Consider the following 25,108-nt stretch of genomic DNA (forward strand, 5'->3'; position numbering starts at 1 on the left):
TCCTGCTGCAGACCTTCACCTCTAATCGCTCCATTACACCGGATTAATACATTAAAAAAGAGGGATTGTTAAATATTTTAGGAATTTTATTTTGTAAGACACTTTAAAGTCATTCCTGAAAGGGGCAACATATAATTTTGGTTCATAGCACATTCATGCCTGGCAAAAAAAACAATATTAAGACTACATGAACACAAAAATTAACAACTCATGAAAGCAAACAATATCTTATATAAACAATATCTTATATATAAAATATAGCAGGCATAATAAATATGACACATAAACAAAACTAAAAGTAAACAGAGTTAACCTATTTGGTTTGGGGTTTCTCGATGTTTGGAATACGTATACGGGACCTGGAGCTAAATTAAACGGCATAAAGCTGAACATCAGTGTGAATGTTAGTTTTTAATCTCCTGGAGGGAAAACATTCAACTAAATGCAGCTCAGCAGACTCACTCGTTACTACACAGCCAATAATCAATCTCTTATTAATGTAACAACGGCAAAGGATCACCAGAAATGAAATGTCTCCAGGAAAGCTGCTAGAACAGAGGAATTACTCAAGTGTAGATTTCTTTTTCTTCTTCTTCTTTTTCCTATGACCACAGTCTTGTTTGTGCATGATGCGTACGTGATGGTTTTGATACATTTAGGCCCTGGTGTGAAACCGCACGCTCAAGTCGTAGTCTAGACAGTGCAGGGGAAACCCTCACAACAGCTTTAGTCACCCTTATTCAGTCATTGTTTGGTGTTAAATAGGAAACCAACACATCCTTGTTTGTTAGTTTTTCAGATCAAATGGCATTAGTTCAATCAAAACGTTTTAACAGGAAGGAAGGAAGGAAGGAAGCTCCATCTCTGTGGCCCATGCAGCCATTTCACCAGGTGCTCAGTCAGCTAAAGTTGCCAGATTGCTCATCTTTGGGTGCACAGTTTGTTGCAAAAAAAAATCCAGCTCTTCCGTCTTTGGCCGTCTAAGCATAATCACAGGAGATGGAATTCCCATTTTGGTTCAGTCAAGGAATCGAGGGCGGCGTGTCGCTCAGCCGGACACATTCATTCACACGTTCACAGTCGCGCAAACACACACACACACACACACACCTGTACACAGACAGACTTAAACAGCAAACAACTCATTTCTAATTCATGGTGGAACTGTGAATGTAAAGTTCACTCCTTTAGTGATTCTTCTACTTAATAAAGAAACTTGTGCAATTTTTTCATTTGTTTTCTTTCGTTGAAGCAAATCAGGAGTAGTACAAACATCAGAACGTCCCGGGTGCCGTGTTTTTAACCATGTGTGGAGCGTAGATTCAAGACTCGGTGCCCGTTTCTTTCGCTCCCATAACAGAGACAATGAGGGAGGGAGGAGGGGGCACGATTGATCCGTCTGCCTCCTCTCAGCTCTGCCATTGTCTCTGGCGCACAGAGCGTCCCAGTCCGGAGACCTTTTCCTAAAGGCCTCGTCTATGGCCTGGATGTCCTTAGCTCCATCCCCCCATCATCCCCAGTCCACCTTAAGGTCCCAGCCCCATAATGGTTCTTCTCTTACAAAGTGCAAGCAGTTAATGTCTCCGCGTCTCTCCCTCTCTCCCCTCCGCACCATGGATTTCGCAAATCAAAGCAACAGGCGAAACAAAAAGGGGGTTTGTTATTGTAGTGTTCAAATGCAACCGACGGTACATTCAGTGTCCGAACAAACAAAAAGGGAGAGGGCAGCAGGAGAGAGTGCATTCATGTCTAAGGAAATTCAGTCCATCCGCACAAAACAAGTGTCGCTCCTTATTATGTCCACATGCTGCAGGTGAGCTGTGTGCAGAGTGGTTACACCTCCCTGAAGAAGAGAGAGAAGAGAAAACAACTTTAGGTCAAGACATCAACAGACATCTACGCTCTTATACTGAAACATTGGAACATATTATTCTCTTTACATGGATCGTAAAATCACGGCGGTCATACGTACGATGCGGTGAGCGTGGAGTTGAGGACGAGAGTGGTGCGTATCCTGTAGAGCTGAGCCACCGTCAGCTTCTTGTGCTGCTGGGCGGGAGACTTCCGCGTTTTGGGCGACGTCTCGGTCGACACGCACTTCCTGTTGTGGCAAGCAGGTGGTGCCGTTTCTCCGTCTGCGTCCCCCCCGGCCTGGGCTCTCTGGATCCGCCGGGCCTCCGCCCTCCTCAGGGTGGCGGAGAGTTTCTCGCAGGGCCTTTTCTCGCCCAGGCACTCGTCTGACAGGCTGAGCTCGTTGGTGAGCGGCCGGCTGAAGCTGTGGCCCAGTTCTGACAGGCTCTTGCTGTGTGGCAGAGATGTGGTCGCCTTTCTGGCTTGTGACTTGTCCTGTGGCGCGTTGCTGAGCGAGTGCGTGTGGGATAAGAGTTTTTTCTGGTGCAGGCGCTGCAGCAGGTTGTCCTCAGAGCGGGACAGGACCAGCCCAGGCCTCTGGAACCAGTAGACTCGCCCCTGGACATGAGGCCGCCGGCGAGGCTTACAGGACTGGACTACAGACAGCTGGGATCCCAGGGATGTGGAGTCCTCCTCTTCTTCCTCCTCCTCTTCCTCTCCTTCCTCCTGCCCCACTTCCGGCTCCTCTTCCCGTTCAGCCTCCGGGCCCTCCCTCTCTCTCCCCTCCTCCTCCTCCTCCTCCTCGGTCTCCTCTCCCTCGCTTTGGATGCGCCGCGACTTCAGCTCTCTCAGAAGAGCTTCGGGGGAGAGGGTACCGTAAGCGCTGTCCATGGAGTGCGAGCGACACTGGGGGTCCAGCTCCTCGCCGTCGGGACCCGTCTCCTGCTCGTGCTCGGGGTAAATACTGGAGTGTCCTCTGAGGGGGCTCGGGGCGGATTGGGACTGTTGGACATCAGACGCTAGAGACTGGGTGGCCACGTCTGAGTCGGAGACTTTCTCAGCAGGTCCATCATCAATGTCCATCACTGACACAGTCTCAGTGGAGCCGTCTGAGAGACTGAAAGGAGACGTTTGGTTAGATTGAAGTCTTATATGACAGTGCCGCTAATGTCTAAGAGAGAGATGGATTTATATTTACAGATCACCATCAAATAAAAAAGTGCTTCGCTTCAATACCTTGCGTTCTGCTGATCTTTGTGTCTCAAGCACGGGGAACTTGTGGTGGAGTTGCTGCTCTCGTCTTCCTCCTCCTCCTCTTCCTCACCCTCTGTGCATCGCTTCGAGCGGCGCTTTTGGCGGACGACCTCCTCAGACCGAAGCCTCTGAAACTGGTTCTGCAGCACAATCAGATACACACACAACGGTCAGTATCCGAAGAAGAAGAAGAAGGAGAAGCTCGACTCTGCTGCTGAGCTTAAGAGGTTTGCTTTTCTAACCTGGACATTGCAGACTGCATCGATCCAACTCCTCCCCTGGGCGGCGCTGTTGGCTTGGAAAGTGTAGGCTGCCACTGCACTCTTGAACTCATTGAGGTAGATGAGGATGAAAGAGCCTGCAGAGAATAAGAACAAATAAATAAATAAGGTCAGCATTACCTAGGCAAACAGCTTTAATGTTTGATGATGTCGTCGACTCTCAGCAGCATTGTGTGGTCATAATATCAGACCGGTTTGCGTCCCATCACTCACCGGGGTCTTTGAGCTCCTTACAGAGGACGTTGTGAATGAGGAGCGGCTGGCGAATGACTTTAACCTTCTCCACTCTCTTCACTGGCTTCGTAATGAGCAGCAGGTCGGTGAACAGGAAGCAGTAGACATCCATCTACAACAGGAAACATGTGCGTACGGATGAAATATGAGCCGATTGTGAAGCAAAGATGAGACGTGGGCGGGACTTGTTGGCGAGACTTCAACAAGGCGTGGGTTATTCAGTCTTACCCTGCTGTCTTTGCCCTCTTTCATTCGTAGCGCTCCCTCCAGATGCAGCTGTCGAGACTCCTCGGGCGATAATCCTCTCATGGGCGCCATCAGGTCAAAGCGGTTGTACTCTTTAAGGATCTGACAGGGAAAACAAGCATGCAGGCGGCTTTAGTCTCACTTCTAAACAGGCAGAGCTGCAGCGCCGTTTCATAGAACTGAGCTGGAGCTGTCAATCTAGAAATCCCTCTCCTCACCTTCTCCACCTCCTCACTGCTGCCCTCCACAGCCTCGTATGAGTCGATGCGGGCAGAGATGGTGGCCAGCATCTGCCGCTCCTGCCGCTGTCGCATCTGGGAGTCCACGCTGTTGATGAAGCCCTCTACAGCGGCCACCTTGAGGAGGAAGAAGATGTTTAGATCACAGGAAAACACATCCAGTTAGAAGGTTAGAGCCTTCCTTCCTTCTATCCTCACCATGCTGTTGACACTCTCGCGGGCTGCCGGCTCATCCGTCTTCTTGAGGACCCTCTTCAGTAGAAGTGGATATTTGGTGAGCCTCTGGTGGGGCTTAGCCAACATGTCGGCCAGCTTCAGACGGTTACACTGCTTGTCCATCTCTCCCCACTGATTTGAGCAAAACAAAAGCAGATGAATCAAACAGAAGGCATTGAAAAGGGAGCTTGTGGACCATCACAGGGATTTACGTGTATGGGTTTGAATATGGAAGGTGGCGGCTAAGAGAACTGACCGTGATGTAGTTCTTGAAGAGCTCGTTGTCCCTGAGAAGTGTGCGCATGTGCTCCATGCAGCTCTCCTCCTCCATGCAGTAACGGATGTACGGCTGGAACCTGGAGCCAAACTGCACCGACACAAGCACAGACACGTTCAATACTTTACAATCATCAACATGTCACAGTCTGACACATTACATGCACCCTTATTGTGTAGATTTAATTCATTCGCCATATCAACATGGACCTCAGGGTGTCTTGGTTGCTTGTTTGCTGGCCTGTATGGAGTTTGAGATGCGACTGACCGTCATAAAGCCTTGGTGGAGTTCAGTGGGGTCGAGCAGAGCCCGGGTCTCCCTGGCCTTCTCCAGGGCCGGCAGCATGACCTGGTTCCACAGGGCCGTGTGAAGGCGCACGATGTCCTGGATGTTGCTGAAGACCTTTGTGGGCTCCACCTCCGTCAGCAGGCCGCTCTCCTGCAGGTTCAGCAGGCCACACAGGAACAACTGCAACAAGGGAAGGGAAAAAGAGAACACGGGCCGGTAAATATACATGCAAACAGGATTGGGAGACGCTGAGGAACACAAAGAAGCAGCTTTGCTATGAAAACACAATCCACTTGAGATGCTGCTTACTGAGTGGCGTTAAAGGCTGTCTACTCTTTTCCAACTCTAACAAAGGCTTTATTCTGTCCATCCATCCCAGCACAGAAGCCAATTCAGCTCACACAACAGCTAGATTTACACCAGCAAATGATGTATGTGTGTGTGGGTGTGTGTGTGTGTGTGTGTGTCAGTTGTAGTGACAGTATGTCTCCTTGCACTTACATCAGTGATGACTCGGAGTTTCTTGATGTACGTCGCTTCAGTCTGCAGCAACTCCCAGATTGCCTCCTGCTGGTGAAACTGTCGCCTCGTCAAAGCCTGCACACACACACACAGATCTCATTGTTAAACACACACCCACACACATACAACACTGTACACATCAGATATTTTAACAGCAGTGTATCAAACTGGCTATACATTCATTTCATTCAGACAACTACCAGAAGAACTCGTCTCAGTGCTTTCCTGCTAAGTAACCTGTACTACTTGATTACAGGACAATATCGGGGAGTCAGTCAATCAGGTTAGAGATACGGGTCAAAGGAGGAAGTGTGTGTTAAAATACATGAGAGAAAAAGGTTCCAGGAAGCAGGCAGCTAAGAGAAACAGTTGATTCTGTACCTCTGGACTGTCCAGTAGCTTCTGCCAACTGTCCTCCAGGGTCAGGTTGGTCTCCTCCTCCTCCTCCTCCTCCCAGGAGTCCTGGTGGAAGGAGAGCTGCCTCGGCACCTTGGGCAGCCCGAACAACGAGTAGGAGTGAAGTTTGCTCTGGAGCTGCTCCACGCGGTCCACTTCCTGCGGGCAGACGAGAGGGACGGCTCGTTAAAAACTCGCCTAATTAGTTTGAAGGACGGCGGCGGCGGCTTGACAGCGAAAGCAGCAACTGTCAGCATGAGGCTTTATTGTTTTCTATTCAAACTGTACCAATGTTGCGATGAAGACGAGTCTGTGTATTATGCTTTCTAATTCTGACGGCCAATCATAGCTGCTGCTCATCTTTTTATCTTAGCTGTATGTAATTATGAAAATGAGCTGTGTGCTTTGAGACCATTGCAACAAAAGAAGCAACGGGGAGTTGAGCAACAGCAAAAGCGACGACCATTGATCTACGTTCATTCATTCTGGACACATTCTGAAAAGTAGCACAACAGATTTTTTTGGTCAATGATCAGAAAACAAACTCTTCTTTTCAAAGATAATGTGACAAGAGGGCCGGGCAAATGTGTTAACCCCGCATTATGGAGGGTGTGAGGGGGTCCAGGTCCCTGTGGAAGGTCTCTGCCCCGGGCCTGAAGGGGTTAAAGGGCCCACGAAGGGTGAATAGAGATGAGCAAGGCGCTGACAGGTGACTGACAGATACCGTCTATCTGACATCTGCTACTGTGCAGGATGTGACCTCAAGAGGGAAGAAACAATAGGAGTGTGTGGGTGTGTGTAACGTGTGTGTGCTTGTGTGTGTGTTCATTGGAATAAAAGTTTCTTTGTGAGTTAGAAGAAGTTATTTTGTAACCTCACACCCTGAAATCATGAGCGTGTGGTGTGATTCAGTGTTTTCATTTGAAAAACACGTTGGACAGTAAGTGTGTGTGTGTGTAGGAGTGTTTCCTCCACACACTCATTCCCCCAGATGATATGAGGAAATCACGTGAGCCGGCAAGTCAGGAGGCTCCGAAGGGAAATGACATCAGTGGAGCTCGGGCGATTTGACCCTCTGACCCGCTCACACTCCACACACTCTGGTGCTTGTTACAATTTTGTTTTGTCAATCTTACAATTTTCTGTGTGTGTCGCCTGCGTCTCTCTCTTACTTTGCCAAAGGCTCCGCCGCCGACGCTGGAGCTGAAGAAGCCACTGAAGCGGCTGGCGGCGCGGTTCTTCCAGCTGTCTGGCCCGGCCCCGACCCCGGCCATCGAACCGCCGATATGTCCCAAAGATTCTGGTGTGGGAATGTTCGTCTCCCCCAGGAACTCTGTCATGTTCTTCCTCCGGCGCGGCAGACCCTGCTAGAGAGAGAGAGAGAGAGAGAGAGAGAGAGAGGGAGAGAGAGGACATGATGTCAATTACAGTGCAAAAGAGAGACGACAAAGGACAGCGGAGGGAGAAAACGAAAGAAGCGAGAATGACCCCGGGTGATGTCACCTCCAGGGAGGTAAAATAACTTTCCAGTCAGACAGATGGAAAGAGACAATGAGGCAAAAGGGAGAAATATACAAGGACAGGACAAACAGGAAATCAGAGGGGAATTCAGAGCGAGGGATGACATCAGCAGGAGCCATCCTAACGGGCCCTGGGTCAGACACAAACAGGAGAGGGAAGGAGTGCCGCTTCCTCTACAGTCAATGCTCATTACATCACAAGGAGCAGGCAGGAGGGGAAAGAGGTCGTTCCATAAGAACAGACGGCCAGTGTCTGGCCATTGTTCCCCCCCTCCATTGTTCCCCTGTCAGCAGGCCCTGCCGCACACCCGCACACATGCAATCTCCATCCACTTTACGAGCGGCAGCAAAGCAAACAAACAGGGGCCACCTCAGTATCTGAGGAAGCAGTTGTTTTTGCCATTGGAGTGTCAGTGCTGAAGAATCTGCTGGCGGGGAGTCGCTCAGAGTGAGGACCCCCCCTCCTCCCCCCTCCATCAAACACAGCGACAAGGAACACACATTCCAGGACACTAACTACTGATGAAACTCACAGGCATTTCCAGTGGAATTCTTCCACTCTGCCCCCCCCCCCTTTCCCCTTAAACCCAACACACACACACAACAATCAAAACACTAAGCTGATAACGCGATCAGTATCACAGCAGCCGGTCAAGCATTAGCGTTGATTTGAATCCGCAGGAACGGCAGGAAGGGAGAAGCTTACACAGCAAACTTTACAAAGCCCACAAAGTGATGCACCTGATGTAGAAACACATTGTTTGTGGCGGGGATGAGTACGACGGGACATGTATACATTCAGCATAGCTCTGTTGGAACTGTTTAACATTGCGCAGGCTGCCTTTGTCTCCATTTAAGGAAGAACGTCAGCAGGTCCAGGCCCGGCGTATGTTGAAGCACTTAGCGTGGCACGCAGGCGGCCCGTGCAGCGCTGGACCAGGGGGCCGTAAATCTCACTGGGGGGTCCTTTCAACTTTCTGACAGTGTGAGAGGAGAGTGGCTTAGCTCAAATAGACCAAACATGCTGATGAAGAGAGACAGAGAGAGAGAGAGAGAGAGAAAGAGAGAAAGAGAGAAAGAGAGAGAGAGAGAGAGACAATCCTTTCTTCCAAATTTAGAATTGCAGTAGGAAGAGGGCAATGTGGGGAATAACGGGATTTGTCCAGTGGGGGATCTGGGCTAAACGGTCAAGGACACAGGTGTTAGGAAATGGAAACTGGGAAAGTCCAACTCCTGCATGGCAGTGGGACGCTGCTAGGGTGAGCACTTTAAAAACAGGTATAACACAGCGAGCAAACAGAGTAACAACACAAACTCTGATATCATACAATTGCTACCAATAGCATGTTGATGACAGATTACAGATTACAAAAACACACGCATGCCAGCAAGAGCGAGTCTCACATTCTGACACCTTCTTTTACCCAGAAAGCTGTTTTCTCAAAGACAAAGCCAGCGACGGACGGAGGCTGGTTTTCCTCACCATTGAAGCCAGCGGCATGTCGAAACTAAGAAAAACCATCCTAATCCTTCAGTTGGATTCATGGGATGCGGCAGCTGCTGTTCTCTCTCTCTCACAACCTCCGGCTTCTTCTTCTCCTCTTTACACCATGAAGCAATCGCATCCACGCAGTCTTTACCATCCACAGTCGGAGTGGGAGCGCGGGCAGAGGCTGACAACTGGAACAATGCCAGATTACTCCCCACCATCACCGGGCTTCGCTCTTGAAATGTCGTCGTTCACCAGCGCGGCGTCCAGTCTGCGCCCGCGACCTGCCGCAGCGTCTCTCTTTGAACCGGGAAGGTGTCTCAACGTTCCCGCTGTGGTGTGTGTGTCCGAAAAACAGTCAGAGGTGAAACGCGCTGGCGAAGGCGTTCCAGCCGTCCTGCATTTCGTACGGACACGGGCCTGATGTCATAGCAACCGAGGAGGATCCTTGCCCCATTGTGTCAGCCAGGAAAGAGGAGGCGGGGCCGGGGGGCAGGACAAAAAAAAAAAAAAAGAAGGTGGCTGATCTACATATTTGTGGGCGGAGTCTGGGCGACAGCTTGTATAGGGGCTCCCTGGCTCCAACACAACATCCTGGAGCTGCTGGAGATGCCAAGTGTTCTGCCACATCCAACACACACCACAATACACTACCAACAACAACAACACACACCAGTTTGAACTCCAGCATATGGTTTTCTGATAATTATTAATCTACTTTTACTATACTTTATAACCGTTTCATACCAAGGAACATAATCAGACATGGATGTTTTCATCATGGGCTGACTATAAATAGATGAAGCTGTATTTATCATTATTAGTTATTTGGAATGCGTTATTGTTAGTGTGCTATCTTTAATCAGTGTTTCACGTGGAGACCTTTGAACAATACCATGCTCCTTGGGCAAAACAAGGAAAAAGAAATGCCAGATAACAGCTCAGGAGGGAAATTCTCTTTGTTTACTTTCTTCTTTCTTGGAAACTGAGCTGCCTTTACCCGGCAGATAAGCTGCAGCACACGCCTCCTTCAGAAGCTGATGTCTAGGGAATTACACTAATTATAACCTGAACTGGCTGATATTTCTGCTGGTCATAACGCAGACAGACTTTATTCCTGCTCCACCTTTGTTATCGTATTTCCATAGAATGTAGCCGCCCCGGTATGACACGGCTTCAAAGATGACCACAGAGTTCTCATATGGCGCCGACCAAACCGTATTATGAGCGTCCACAAAAGAGCAGAGCTTTGCCGAGTGTCACCGCATGGAGATTGAACAGGTGTGCGACGTGTAGAGCAAACACCAGGCCGCGCTCGTCCTTTCTGCCTGACTAATTGTGTTTGCAGGGTTTTCTCTCCTGTGTAAACCTGTCAGCCGAGAGGGGGGAAGAGCGGGGAGGCCAGATCCAGAGCTCTCTTTGTCACAACGCAGCACGGGTTCTCAGGGCCAGAGGAGGAGGAGGAGGAGGAGGAGGAGGAGGAGGGGGGGTGGGGGGCCCAGTCAGGTTAATGTTATCGAGTCTTGGGTCTCGCTCACAGCTTTATCTTATCACGGCGGTGTGTGGTGTTAACCTTGGACTGGAAAGGAGAAAAATCTTTAAATCGGTCGGGACTGTATTAAAATAGGAGGCCACAAAGAGAAGAGCTTCACCCCCTTCTCTCTCTCTCTCTCTCTGCCTCTCTCTCTCTCTTTGTTGTTCACAAGATAACAACTCCCCTTGATCAGCTCAGTTGATTAACGATGGGAAAACAGCGTGACCTTCCTGAAAGTCCAAACGCACGCTGACACACATACACCAGCCTCACGTGTCCACAACCAGGAAATAGATTCTCAGAGCAACCCCCCCCCCCGGCCCCCCTTCCAGTGGTCAACACTTTATCCAATAATCAAACCACCACATAACAGGCAAGCAGCCATGTTGAAGCCTGAGGTCCTACGTCAGAGTTGTTTGGAAAGAGTTTTCCAAACAACACTGCAGCCTAATGAGACCCCTACAACATCAGCAGAGCCAGCAGGCACACACACACACACACACACACACACACACACACACACACACACACACACACACACACACACACACACACACACACACACACACACACACACACACACACACACACACACACACACACACACACACACACACACACACACACACACACACACACACACACACACACACACGGAAGACTGATGTTTCAGCAAAGCAGACAATGTTGATTAACAAAATTAAACCGATTAACTGTTGGACTTTAGTGAATCTGCTGCTACTGGACTTCCATCAAAGATTATGCACACAATCATGTCTGAATCATCACACACATCACCCCTGAAAACTCAAATCAAAGTTCATCTAAGCCCCTCACCTGACAGTCTGTTGGTATGATTGTAGGTAAAGGTTTCGTTTCAGGAATCTCTGAGTCGACATGCAGCAGGTCCCAGCTGCGCCAGGACGAGAGACGAGTAAAGCGAACCATTTTCCACGAAATGCACTAAAAAAAGTCCCGAATGTGGGGAAGAACCCGAGCGAGAGAACAACAGGAAACGGAGAGGAAAGAGCAGAGGAAACTCCAGAAAGTCAGGCCCGATCCATCTCCAGGAAGGACAGATCCAGGTGAAAATGCAGCTCTGCAGCTACAGGACTTCCTCTGCTAACGTCACACATGTGTCTGACTGACTACCTGAGACTGCAGGTCAACAGTCGGTCTCTCTCTTACACACACACACACACACACAGCTGCCATCTCCACCTTAGGGGAAGTGCCTGGCCTCTCCACAAGTACACAAGCCCTACACACACACACACACACACACACCTTGATGCTGCTGATACACACCTACCACAGCTTAGCTCCTCCCACACCTTCAGAGGGATAAAATCATATTCTCACACACACACACCGACTCCATTACTCCATTAAAAAACAAAGCATTTGTAAATTCCTATTTGAGCCAATAAATGAAATCTGGGATCAATGAACCCTGAAGCAGGTGTGTGTGTGTGTGTGTGAGAGACTCAAAGACCTTATCAAGTGAATGACTGATACTTGTCACTCTGTTAAACCGACTGTTTGCGAGCACGTTCATCACACCCTGGCCTCGTCCACTGATCTCGTCCTCAGATGAAATGCGGCGCCCTTTGTGCAGCGCTGTTGATTCCGCCATTGTCATTCAAATGGGGCCTGACAAGCGCTGAGCTCCCGGACGTGATAACCTGGTCAAGGGGACAATCGGACGCGTCGTCGCAGCCGATTAACATCCACAGCTGCGACGCCAACTTCCGCCATCATTCTAAACAAAAACCCTGCAGACGCACTGTATGTACCGGATTTACATGAATACAGAATCATTCAAAACACGGTGATCAGTGTTTGACCCGACCCCCCCTCATTGGGGCGAGGGGGGGGATCACGCCCGCCACTGTCTCCTCGACTACAACATGGCTCACTGGCGTCCCCTGAAGCCAGTTTAGCCTCTCTATTACGCAACACCTCGTCTTCATCAGAGTGTGGATGCATCGTAGAGACGAAGCTGAGATTTTTACTCTATTCTGATGAAATGAATACACCATAACACATCAGCACAGACGCGTCATTCCGCTGAGACCGTGTTTGTATGCGACCTTGATGAGGCCATTGTAAGTCCTTCCCAACAATCCCACTGGCTTATAATCAGTGTGAGCAATCTCTGCGAGCATTTCCTCACCTGACGTACTTCCCTCTTATAAATAGATCCAGTAATAAATCATATTAAGTAAATTCTGTGCGTGTATTCATGTTGATCGGCTCTTTTGTGTGTAGTGTGTTAATGTAAATCTATGGACTATAACGCACGTTAGAGCCAATGACGCTCACTCTTATGTGATCGGAGCTGCTGTTCTTTGCAATCTGGGGCTCAAACACGATAAAGATAAAAGAATTCATGCGTGAATTGTGCAGTTTTATGCTCTTTAACCTCATTGTCTGTTTGGCTAGTGACAAAGCCGCTGTATCCGCAGTGCTATGGTTACTGATGGATACACGTTACATAAAAGGAGCAGTTGAGAGTGTAGAGATCACTGACCTGTACTGTGTGTGCTTAGTAAAGAATGATACGCCTCTGCTATCTTTATGACTTACTGTAATTCTGTGGAGCTGAAGGCAGTTTCTGTATTAAGAGGAAAAGGAAAGTGGGGCATTACCGTAACTGTCCGGTATTCAGCGCCTGTGTGGATGAATCAGTTCTATGTAAAGGATTGAAATCACTACGTGCCTGTCTGATCCCTCCGTCAGGTAGAGTGAATCACAGCTGATCCCAGGTGTTCATGTGTGGGACGTGCTGGGACTCGTCTTAGGTTTGGTCAAGTCTAGTCTGTGTGACTGATATGGCTGGCGGATCAATGTGGTTATTGTTAATTTATCCTTGGTGTTACAAAAGCCTGTCGCAAAAGTTGAACTTTTAAAGCAGAGCAAAGGGTGATGTACAGTACAAGGATGCATTATGTGTCGGTGATGCAACAAGCAGGAGGCACAGACGGGCAGAGATGCTTTATGGGAATCATCAGCAGGGTTGGAATGCACCTTTGACCAATCGGAATGCTTGGCAGAACTTCTCCACCGTTGTAAAATAATCAATCCGGCTCACCCAAGCTCTCTGCAGCCTATCGCCGCAGTGCCAGCACCTATAAAATGTAACACGCATGCAATAATAAACTTGAAATACCCCATTCAGACAAAGGAGGAACCCGGCACAGACAGGACAGGACTTGGCTGCCTTCCTTTGGAGCCTGGCACAAGCCAGTGTAATGCAAGGCCACGGATCCGGTCACTAGGCAAATACCATAAACTCCACTGACCAAAGCCTTTGATTCCATAAAAAGACAGGCGCGCATGCAGGCTTATGGTGAGCGACCCAAGTTCCTGCCACGGAAACTCAAGAGACCGCAGCGTCCAAGAGCGGCAACACACTAAAACCAGCCCGGGTGAAACTATTTAAGACTTATTGTTACAGAATAATTGACCTCTCTGCCCTCATAAAAGATGCAAGGCAGTGTGATATCAGATCAGATCTCACCCAGGGTTACAGCAGAGGAGCACACGTAGCTCACTGCTGCCCCCCTGAGGACTGAACCGGAGTTGTTGTCGTCACCTTCCCAGATTCACAGGCAATAACAACTGATACGTCATTACACAGAGTGCAGGGCAGGTTATCGCCGTTACAACTCTTCTTCCATAAGCGCTTTGAGAGGGAGGAAAAGCACTGCGGTGTGATGGAAACTTACATCCAACATAACAATGTCCCAGAACAATGAGAGGTCGTAATGAGAGGTCAGAGCAACGTCGCTTCCTCGCCGACCTCCAGTGTTTATGAGGGCCGTTTACTCGTAGGGACTAGCTGTCCTCGTACGTGCCTCTAATCATGTAGCGTGCACCCTCTAGGCAAGTCTAGACCCACTTACAGCTGAGTTTGAGTGTGTGTGTGTGTGTATCTGTGCGCACTGTAAACACAACGTAGCTATGATGTCATCATTGCGCCTTGGGCAAGGAGACAGGTAGAGGCTTGGAGTCGAGGTCCATGTTGCAGCATTTGAACATTTTTAACAGTAAGCACTTTGCAAAAATGGAGACGACTGGCAGAGAATGACAACGTACACTTAACGGTGCCATCATGTGTGACACGTTTTGGATAATCAAAGCTTGTTTTCATCAGGAGAGAGAGAAGTTACAGTAGGTGTCCTTGAGCCCGAAGGTGAACCTGATGACCGTCTGCCCTACTTCTAAGCCTGGTCCTTAGCAATCTGGGTCCTGCAGTCCACATGAGACTCTCAGCACCGCTCGTCAGTAACAAAACAACCACTTCCTGTCGCTACGGGAAGCGCTGGAATGGCAGAGCACACTAATCATACGTGTGCCGAGAGCAGACTGGCACATTGAGGGTGCAGTACTTACATGTACGTACACGTACACACACATACACACACCAGCTGATTTGAACAGAAAGCTAAAAATATAATTTGAGTCACATAAAGGAAATTAGGTCATGACAGGTTCATGGTGAGACCCTAAACCAGCCCAAGGCATCATGGGAGTAGAGGAGGAAATTAAGTGGTGGGAAAAAAGTGAAGGGTGTAGCAAAGTGAGAATCACAGGGTGTGTCTTTGTTTGTGTGTGGTGCCTATTTAAAGGGGTGGTGCGTCTACGTGGGACCGATGCATGGTTTCGTTTGGTAGTGAGTGATCGTCACATGAATAGAATAATAAGCATTATGTTGGAATCCTGTTGAGCCACATGCGTCTTACCAGCAGATCCATGCTGTCACTGCGTCCCAGAGAGCCGTGCTCCGCCTTCTCGCCGCTCGGGGTGAGGATGTAGGGGCTCTGACCCCCGGAGGCCTTCATGTTGGGCAGGCTGAGCGAACGCAAGTCCTTCACGCCCTGCTCCACCTTCAGCTCATCGCCCGGTCGTGCTGAAATATAAGAGAAAGGAAGAGTTATTCATCAGATAGTTTATTCCACTCGTGCCGATGAAGGTTTCTGCATTCAGGATGGTATGCAGCGAGCCCTGTTTGTGTTTATCATTTTAGTTTCTGTTGACAGGAGCATCACACCCAAAAGGATTCCATTTATTCATCAGTCGAGTTCCTTGTTTTGTTGTAATTGAACAACAGGCTCTTGTGAAGCTGGAATAAGACACAAACATGTGACTGCCTGGGCCAAGAGCTGCGGGTTGAGAGCCAGACTGAGCGCAAACCTCAGACTGTGGTCGAGGCGTGCGAGTCTGGCAGCACTTTACAAAGTTAGAGACATGGCGTTGGACCAAAAACTGCAACGAGTAGACGTGCAATGCTATTCCCCGTCGCCGATCTGCCGGGATCGCACCTGTACGCAGATACGTCATCGTTCAAGCTTTAAGGCAGACTGAGCCGTCGCTTAGGTTTGGTTCTCAGGGAGCAAGAAGGAAACTGTTGTGCTGCCATCTGCTCTGCTCAGCAATGGGAACTCAAAAGGTGAAAGCTTGAACAAATAGCAGCGAAAAAAAACAAAAGTCTGCTTACGATCAAAGAGCAGATCAAAACACCGACTGTGCACTTTCAGATTCGTCCAAGGCTAATTTCAGTTTCTATTTTGATTGTTTATATATTAACAGTACAGTTGTCCGCCCCCCCGCCCCTCATCTCACCCCTGATCAATGAACAAACTTTACCTTTGACTTTGAGGTAGTGTCCGCCGAAACGGTACGCCTCGAAGTTGAGGGACAGCGGCGTGTTGGACTGATCCAGGAACAAGTCGACCTGTGACAGCTCGATGCCCTTCCTCTCAAACACCGGCGCTAAAACCTCTCTGGAGACACGGAAGGAAGACAAAAATGTAGCATAGCAGTACGACTTCATAAGAAATGGAACTATGAGGACAAAATGAGGTCACAGGGCAGCGTTCAGTTTGGTATTTTGGTTCCTTCACTGCTTCAGACAGCATCTCCTCTCCTCTCACCTTAGCGTTTTCTTTTTCACAGCAGGTACGATTTCTGTGTCTATGTCCACGTTGAGATCAAACTTGAGGCTGAAGCACTCCTTACTGGGGTCCTGCAGGAGAGGGGGAGGAGAGGGGAGGCACACACTGTTAGTGTGTTACTGTTTACACAGGTGGGCCTCAGACTCACAGCCAGTCTGGGAGAAAGAACTTTGTTACATCGCCCTCTGTCTACCAAACACAGAAGCTGCACGCATGTTTGCACCCTAACGGCTCCTATCAGGGACGGAAATCAAACTTGGGCGACCGGTGTGTGATACACACTGTAGGTCTGTGCGGTTACTTACATCAGTGTGTCGTCTCCGTGGCTTCTTTTTCACCAACTTCAGCCCCCCTGTTTTGCGCTCCCTGAAACACACACACACACACGAACACAAACGGTCATTCCCTCCTTCAAGACTAAAGTCCAAACTGAGACGTAGAAACACACACGAGCGAGTGTGAGGGTTGACATAGCGAAGGGTTACCGACCCCCGGTCATTGCCCCCCTCGTCCTCTTCCTCCAGGTCAGAGGGGGGGCTGGTGCGTGGGGGACAGGAGCGCGTGGACACGTTCCGAGCCAGGATGGAAGCTGAGGGGGAAAAGAACACAAGTTTTGTCAGCTCACGCCACAAAAGTGAACTTCCATATCCAACTTCACTATCAGTTATGCAAGCGCGTGCTATCACGACGAGCGCCGGCATCACACTGACGCAATTAGGACACAAGCAGCGCTCCAAAAGTTCAAATGGAGAATGTGAGAGCGAATAAGAAGTGTGAGAACAGAAACCGTCGGTGCTGGAAGTGGAGGATTACACATTTCAAACCTTATTTAGACAAAAACTAACTTATTTAACTTTGTGTTTACAATCTGAAATGAGGCAATGATATATGACATCATCACGCGTGCATGTGTTCGCGTGTTAAGCGGGAAAGCGGCGACGCCAAGTAAAGAAGGAACGTACAGTTAAGGCTACCTTGGGGTTGCAAGTCAAATCGGGGGTGCCGGTCAAAGTGCATGTTGTCCGCCTTCTCGGAGTGGCAGCGCGAGTCACATGACTCACACAGGTGAAGGGGGCTTTTACTGTTCAGGTCTTGGCAGTCTGGGTGGTGGCAAACCTAGACAAAGAAACACAAACACACACACACAGAGGGGAGAGGGATCTGTTAACGTCGAAGAGTCACACACATTCGGAATAAGCAAACAAGACGGCCGCACTAGCCGCCACTGCTGGTCATGACATTCTTGAGGTTGGATGACTCCCACCTTCATCCTCCATCTGTTCCTCTCTCCCCTGATGTACTTAAGCGTAACACTCAGCTTGTCCCCTAGAACACTGATCTGGGGTCAGCCTGCCATTACGTAATCACAATCTAATCACAAGAGATGCCACAAAGACGGCGATCACAGGTCAGCGGCGGAGGGGAGGGGGCTGCAAAAGCCTCAGCAAGCGGCAGAAGGCTGGCAGGATTAAGTGCGCCGGTCTATCTGGGCCCAGACAGATCCCCACCCCACCCCACACCCCTCATGCCCCTTCCCTCACCTCAGTGCTGGGTCGGGGGAACAGCAGAGAGAGGGGGGGGAGGGGGCGCCGTCACCCGCAGCCGGGCCAGGAAGCGAGGACGTATGGGGAGATACAATAGGGGTCCTGGTAATGTACTTCCTGTCATTGTTCCTATGTACTCGGGGACGAGCAGTGTGTCTGTGTGTGCATGTGTGGGAGCTCATTCCACGCATTCTAGCTTTCATGTAAACACAAACAGAGATGTGACAGACAAGAGATTTGTCCCCTGCGTTGACGCGAGCGGGAGTCTTCCTCACCACTGCAATGCTGACCCAATGTCCACGGCAGAGGACAGTCGGGGCGGCGAACAAACACCCACCAGCACCCTTATTAATCTTCCTCGCAGGGTTACGTCACCGGGACTTTGAGGAGCTGGGAGAGAGGGAGGGAGGGTGGGAGGTTAAAGGAGGGTGAGGAGTCCCAGTAAAGACATAAACCCAAGGCAGGAAGGAAGAAGAAGAAAAAAAAAATCCATCCAGAAGCTTTTCAAAAGTACAAAGCCCCCATAATCTCACAGCCTAATTGGTGCCTGCGCTCTGTCAAAGCCCTCCGACCGTCCTGCAGAGATTAAACAGCCCGGCTTTGAGCTCCGCCGGCCGGGGTCGTCTCCTTTTCCTCTCTTCTCCGTCCTCCAGCCACCAGCTCACGACTCCTCCCTTCCTCACACACAAACACACTGAGGGTCACTTTACCCAGAGGCTCAACAGCTAAAAGGTTTCAAATAGAAGAATGCCTTAGTAAATCTACCTACAACCACATCATCTGGGTCTGGAAGTCAATTTGTTGGAAGAAGCTGGTTCCTTGCCTTCATTGCAGTATAATAAAAGTTTTAAGAGTGCAAGCAACTGGGCCGAGCCAGTGAGACGAAATGAAACAAGAGAGCGGCCTTGTTTACTGTAGTAAACACGACGTGCACAATGGGTTTGGGATGCGATCGCGCTGATGAAAGGTCCAACTTCAAAGGCTCTTCCTCAGTGTTGTGCAGAGGTTCCTGTGTACAGCCGGATTACTAATTTATTTATCTATTTATAGGGACAAGAAACCTTTTTTCAGAATCTTTCCCTTTGTTTGGCATCAAGGAACGAGGACACTAGTTCCACTGAAACGCCTGTTACCATAAAGAGAACTAAACTCTGCTGGGTGGAGCTGGCAGGACCGAACATCACACACAAGGTCAGACACAATCTATCCCTTTATCTTTCCATTTAGTTCAAAACAAAAGGAAATGATACACTAGATAAACCTATTGGAACTCTGCATGACGTGGGTCTGATGTTCTTGTTGGCAACTTCAGGTAACTGTGTGTGTCCTGTGCTAACACATTTACTTGAGGACATTTGGCCTTAAGGTAACTCTTGCGATCCTGGTAGGTCCTGTTCAAGCACAAGTTTCTCTTTCTAGCCTGGAGCGATGCAATAAATGTAGCAACGCTGCTGTAAATCTACAAATTCACAGACACATGACCAAACCTGTCACAGAAATCTACAATCATTACCTAGCGATTCCCCAAAATCGTTTACTCATCATGCAGAATAGCAAACTAGGTGTCATCCTGGGAGAAAGGCGAGAGGTTGGGCGTTCGCATTCCTGCAATAACTACATAAGGTTCAGCCAAAAAGAAATTACAGTAAGTATTAATGAGGACAATGCTTTTTGTCCTGAGCAAGAAGACACAGAGACAAGAGACGATTGTTCTGTTTGGGTACGTTTGGCATAGCATGGGCATTCCTGTCGATGAGAGGCGTGATAGACGGCTGGGTATGAGGAGGAAACGGCTTAGGTGATGCCGCCTGTTCTTCTCTCAGCGCTTCTCACACACATGCGACAGCGAAGGAAGGCGTCGGCGAAGGACGGCGGTGCGGAAGCCGCGCGGGCCGCAGCTGTGAATGTGTACGAGGCGACATTTGGTGAATGTGTGTCTCACGCATGTGTGTGTGTGTGTGTGTGTGTGTGTCCTCGGTCCAGCAGGGATTAGCTGGAGGGGGCGTTCAGGGGAATAACGCTGCCTTTAGATGAAATGCTGCATGCACACACACATGCATTCACAACTACATTTATATACAGGTATATATATAGAACACCCACCCCCACCCCTCCACCAACAGCTGAGGACACACACACACACACACACACACACACACACACGCTGGCCCCCTCCACAGGCCTCCTCCTGGGCTTAGCACATCCATTGCCACGTGGCACCTGCTTTTGTGCCCTTGTTTCCATACATTCTGTACACACACACACACGCGCAAAGTCTGTAAGTCTGTGCGGTGGATAAACAGTAGCCCTTCTGTTTTGAAAGACAATAAGAGTCGTGCTGCGGTGAATCAGGCTTACGACTTAAAACGTCTAATCCTCTCACACTTGCACGCGACGGCCATTTACCAGATATCAGCCCCAACAGCATCCATATGTCTGTTATTGTTGTTGTTGTCATTAATTAGCATGAAATTTGAGGTTATAGAATGTATGAACTCCAGCCTTGGATCAAGCAACCTGAGAAGACAAACTCAGGGGGAATAAAGTTTCATTTACCCCTGATCTGATCGATTTGGTTTGGTTTTGCCTCGGCTGCTTTGATTGGACGTTACATTGAAGGGATTCGGGCAAAACCGCAAATATTTCTTGTGTTTTGGCTGAAGTGTCACTCATTCTTGAGCTCAGTCAGATTTGAAATTCCTGAAGCGACAGACGTGTAAACATTTTACAGGACGCACTGTTGCTATCGTCACATAGGTACAAACAGTCCGAGGAAGATTAGACAGTTTATTCCTCACACAATAACCTGCGATGGTTAGAATCACTCTACACAGATTTGAATCAGAGGCCTGTACAAGATTTATAATGAAAGCTGGAACCTGTGGGTGGACAGCAACAACCTGGCAGCTTCGTTTGGCTGCGATGGCTTCAGCGTTTCCAGCAAGAACGTTCTGCAGAGGACAATTTAGTCACAGATACAATTCAAACCCTGATTAAAGAGATTAGAGAAAATGAGTCTAGCCATATGTGTGTGTGTGTGTGTGTGTGTGTATATGTCAAGAGGTGAAGTTGGGTAAGAGTCCTAAACCGGCGGCATCCAAATGAGAGCCTGAAAAGCCTGAAAAGTGTCGTAAAGAGAGAGAGACGACACAACTCTCATCTTTCACTGTCACACAAGTATTGTAAAAATGGGAGTTACCACACCTTTGCTGCTTCTACACACACAAACACACAACCTGCATAACACTGTTTTGTTGGTGCATGAACCAAACGGCTCAGGCCAACTTTCTGCACAGCATCCAAAGGTTTCACCTCACATCTGCTTTGCTGTGGGTGCAGGATCACACACTGTGTTTAAATATACGAGCCCACGTTAACGCTCGTCATCGGCCATTTCCAAACAGACGAGGTTCTCTTCAACGTCAGCCACCCCCTGCTTCCCTTTCTACAGGCATAAGGAGAGACGTCCAAACGTGCAGACGATTGGTAAGTGTGACACGGCGTGCAGTCGTGCACAGTCTTGCCCAGGATGTGCGATTGCTGCGGTGTGTAAACTCACAGCTAAACCCAGTCAGATTTTGGTCGGACCAGCAGACATCAAATCAGAGGTGAAGCAGCGGTCAGACGAGCGGATACATCATCGCTGCTTCATCGTCCGCTACTGAAAGAAAGACAACCGCTGCCTTTGAGATGTACACAAATACACACACACACACACACCGCACACTGAGCGGTGTCCTTCTACAGTGTGAGAAGAGAGAGAACACAAACACAGGTGCACCCTATATCGTATGCAACAACAACAAAGAGAAGCAATTTCAATAGTTTTCCCTTTTGAATGCAAACCCAACTGACTGTGACTGTGAAATGAACCCTCATTAACCCTCATTTACGTTACTTTCGCTCTATATTTACACAGATCTGTATATTACACAGATATTCCAGAATAGAAACAGTCAAAACGTTGTTAATGCCCCCGAAAGCCACCAATCAGGTCCTGGCGAGACTTTTCTCACGAGCCAATCAGCGCTCTGCACGAATCGATTCCCCCGAGCAAACTGCAACAGAACACAGATTTACTGCGTCCGGCGTAATGGATCGAGAGCACAAAGCACTAAATGGCTGCAGAGGGAGGGTGTGTGAGAGTGTGTGTGAGTTCCTGTAACACGTTACTCTCTCCTGCTACCTTTTCTTACAGTTCATTTTGTATTGTCCTCTTGGGAACAGAGCACACGACCCCCATCAGGCCTCCTCCAGCCCGCTTGCCTAAACACGGCGCCGAGTTGCCATTAGCTGCGGCCCCAGTAGGTGGGATTTGGAAACAACAGCCAGTAAAGGCAGCCGCAGATCAAAGGAAGATCCCGGGCAGCACCGGCCCGGGCTCTGATTTATTTTTCAATAAATAAACGTTGCATCTGTTGAGGAGTGGCATGGGAGCGAGCCGCTGCCGCTTTCTTCTACCGCCATCTGTCCTCTGGCTGCACGAGGAGGAGGAGGAGGAGGAGGAGGAGGAGGGGGAGGAAGAGAGCCAGAGCCTGCTGGTGGGTTTACTGCAGCACTTATGCAACGAGCCTGTCTGCTTTCTATTAACTCCACCAAACTCCCTCAATCTGCTACAGTGCAGCCCCGACGCCTCACACACATATGGATCCGCTCAAACAGAGGCACTTGTTGTGTTTCATCCTCCCACAAGAGAGTAGTGTGTGTGCGGGTGTGTGTGTGTGTGTGTGTGTGTGTGTGTGTGTGTGTGTGTGTGTGTGTGTCTTACTCCAACACATGTTAAGTATGCTCATTAAAGGACCTGCAGTTGTAAATTGTGGCTAATAGCCGTTATTCCTCAGCAGACATCAAAGGCAGACGAGGGAATACATATTTACACTGAAAGGGAAAGACGTCATCACATGCACGTCATACGTCTGCAGGTGACAACAAAGCAGGTGTGTATGTGTACGTGTGTGACACGTATAAGCACGGACACTACACTGTGGCCACACTGGGCCTTATCTGTGAGTCAGGAACTCACAGTGTTTCATCACATCTGCCGTCTCATGCATGTCGGAAGAGCACTGGATTTTCCCAGATTACACATGACACACACTTAGGAGAAAGACGCCCAGATTGTAACATACCAACACTTTCATGTAGCCAGTGAATTCCCCAGCACAGTCGGGAGAAGTGGGACAAATGTGACAAATAAAAACTGCTTCTCTGACACAGATTGCTGGAAATGACAGCCCCTCATTTTCTTATTTCCTTCCTCGCCAAGATGCAACACGGAAGATGGCTGCACGAAAGGTGTGTTTCGCCACAGAGGGCCACAAACTCCCAGCGTAAACACGCCGCACATGCTCGCAGGGAAACGAGTCCTTTTTGAAAAGCAGGTTATGCATTCCGCGATTCCGTGGGAACGGTATGTTTCAACACGCAGCGAGAGGTTAAGCTTCGCTCGCAAACACACAAGCACAGAGGAGGAGAGAGAGCCAGAGAGGTAAAAAGTATAAATCCTCTCCTTCCTGACGCAGAAGCTCTGATAAGGTTGCTTGTGTTACAACAGAACCTCAGCGTGAAGTCAAACACTGATTCCCTTACAAGCAACAGGCGACTCGTTCCCCTTTGACTTATGAACAAACACACACACACACGAGTCCGACTACTTGGTGAATAACCTGGAAGAGAACGGACCTCGGCTTCTTCTATTTACATGACACCTACATGACAAATGCCGCTGTCACACTCACCAGCGCGAAACAACAACACACTGCACGCTGCTCCCTGCTCCCTTAGGGGGTGAAACGCCACCAAAACACTCCTCTCACTGCTGGAGGAAGGTAGAACACCTGAACTGACGCTTTGCTTTAGTGCAGTTTGGGATTGAGCGATACGGCGACAGGAGGAAGGGGAAAAAAAGCAGTGGCACTCACCCAACAGCTGGTCTCTCTCTCTCTCCTCTCCCTCTCTCTCTACCTCTCTCTCCCCCTCTCTTCGCTCTGAAAAAGTCAAGTGCAGCGACTGAATGGACTGTGACGCAACCAGCCCTTCCTATCCATCGCTCCGGGGCAGGAGAAGAAGAAGGAGAGGGAGAGGGAGAGATAGACAGGGTGGGGGGAGGAGGGGGAGGCAAACAAGACCAAAAAAGGAGGAAGCGAGAGGTGCTGGGGGGGCTGGGAAGGGGGGGCAACCCGGAGTCAAATCAGAACCTCCGCTGGGCGCTGATTTGGATTTGCGAGCTGTTCCAAATTGGACGTGGAAATTGATTGTTTGGACGCCAAGTTGAGTTTGGTATAAAGAATATGGAAAAGCGAGAGGCCCGGTGGAGCGCCGGGAGGAGGAGAGGGGGGGGGGGCAAAGGGGGGGAAGGGGCAGGGGGGGAGGGGGGGGGGGACGTCGGCTTTTGTTGATATCAGAAGCAGATGTGAAATATGCAGACATAGAAGGAAAAACAGACTTAAAGACTGCGGCTGGTCTGCACAGATGTGTGTGTGTGTGTGTGTGTGTGTGTGTGTGTGTGTGTATCCGTGCCATCTTTTAAGTTGAAAGCTCACACAGACGGTAGAGATGTGTGTGTGCGCGTGTGTGTGTGTAAGGACGGGGGGGGAGAGACGTTTAGATGTGAAACAATCTGCTCTCATCTCTGTTTCTCCTCTACACAGAATGAATGAGAAGAACCAGAACACCAGCGAAGCGAGAGAGAGAGAGACACACACACACACACACACACACACACACACACACACACACACACACACACACACACACACACACACACACACACACACACACACACACACACACACACACACACACACACACACACACACACAGGTTAAGCCAAGAAAAGGTAGATTTAAGTGATTCTAGTGCTCAGTTTCCTTTAATAAAACAGAAGCATTCCCCCTCATGCTCCTCAGTGATTTACCTCCATAGACAAACTCCACTTTCCAGGAACGCTAATCCGTCTGAGTTTCAGTGGAAGAACTGATCAATATCTCCAAGGTCCAACAGGCAGCAGGTGGTCAGAGCGGAAATCCAAACGCGAGCTGAGCTTCTTCTTCTTGTGTCGTCCCTGAGAGCAGCGCGCGTATGAGAGCGCCTGTGTGTTGTGTGTGAGCGCGTTCCAATAAAGATTGCGGCGTTACCGATATACCAGAGTTAATCCGAGCAAACGTGGGAGAGCTGTGTTTACTACTGGGAGCACACACACACACAAACACGTAAGAGAGAGAGAGAGGAAAAGGGACGAAGGAGAGAAACAAGCCC

The 25,108-nt window shown here is 49.3% G+C and overlaps 1 protein-coding gene across 8 annotated transcripts; it reads right to left on the bottom strand.

Moving 5' to 3' along the window:
* Positions 1-279: 279 nt before the first annotated feature.
* On the bottom strand, positions 280-25,044 carry plekhg5b (pleckstrin homology domain containing, family G (with RhoGef domain) member 5b). Of its 8 annotated transcripts, none has more exons than XM_076166696.1 (20): positions 24,768-25,043; positions 17,282-17,423; positions 16,797-16,896; positions 16,613-16,673; positions 16,287-16,378; positions 16,000-16,136; positions 15,096-15,262; positions 6,977-7,168; positions 5,790-5,963; positions 5,388-5,483; positions 4,866-5,066; positions 4,578-4,688; positions 4,304-4,453; positions 4,085-4,222; positions 3,849-3,968; positions 3,600-3,732; positions 3,348-3,463; positions 3,088-3,245; positions 1,973-2,968; positions 280-1,843 (listed from the first exon to the last, which is right to left on the bottom strand). In XM_076166696.1, the coding sequence occupies exons 1-20, from the start codon at positions 24,771-24,773 to the stop codon at positions 1,834-1,836; spliced, it is 3,300 nt and encodes a 1,099-aa protein (XP_076022811.1). In that variant the 5' UTR covers positions 24,774-25,043; the 3' UTR covers positions 280-1,833. The 8 variants fall into 8 exon arrangements, with proteins under 8 accessions (XP_076022811.1, XP_076022810.1, XP_076022809.1 ...); XM_076166695.1 differs by having other exon boundaries at positions 6,977-7,171; XM_076166694.1 differs by having other exon boundaries at positions 17,270-17,423.
* Positions 25,045-25,108: the final 64 nt, after the last annotated feature.

The sequence above is a fragment of the Genypterus blacodes genome, unplaced genomic scaffold (genome assembly GCF_046128005.1).
Source record: "Genypterus blacodes isolate CSIRO-AG114 ecotype Tasmania unplaced genomic scaffold, CSIRO-AGI_Gbla_v1 ptg000156l_1, whole genome shotgun sequence".
NCBI lineage: Eukaryota > Metazoa > Chordata > Actinopteri > Ophidiiformes > Ophidiidae > Genypterus > Genypterus blacodes.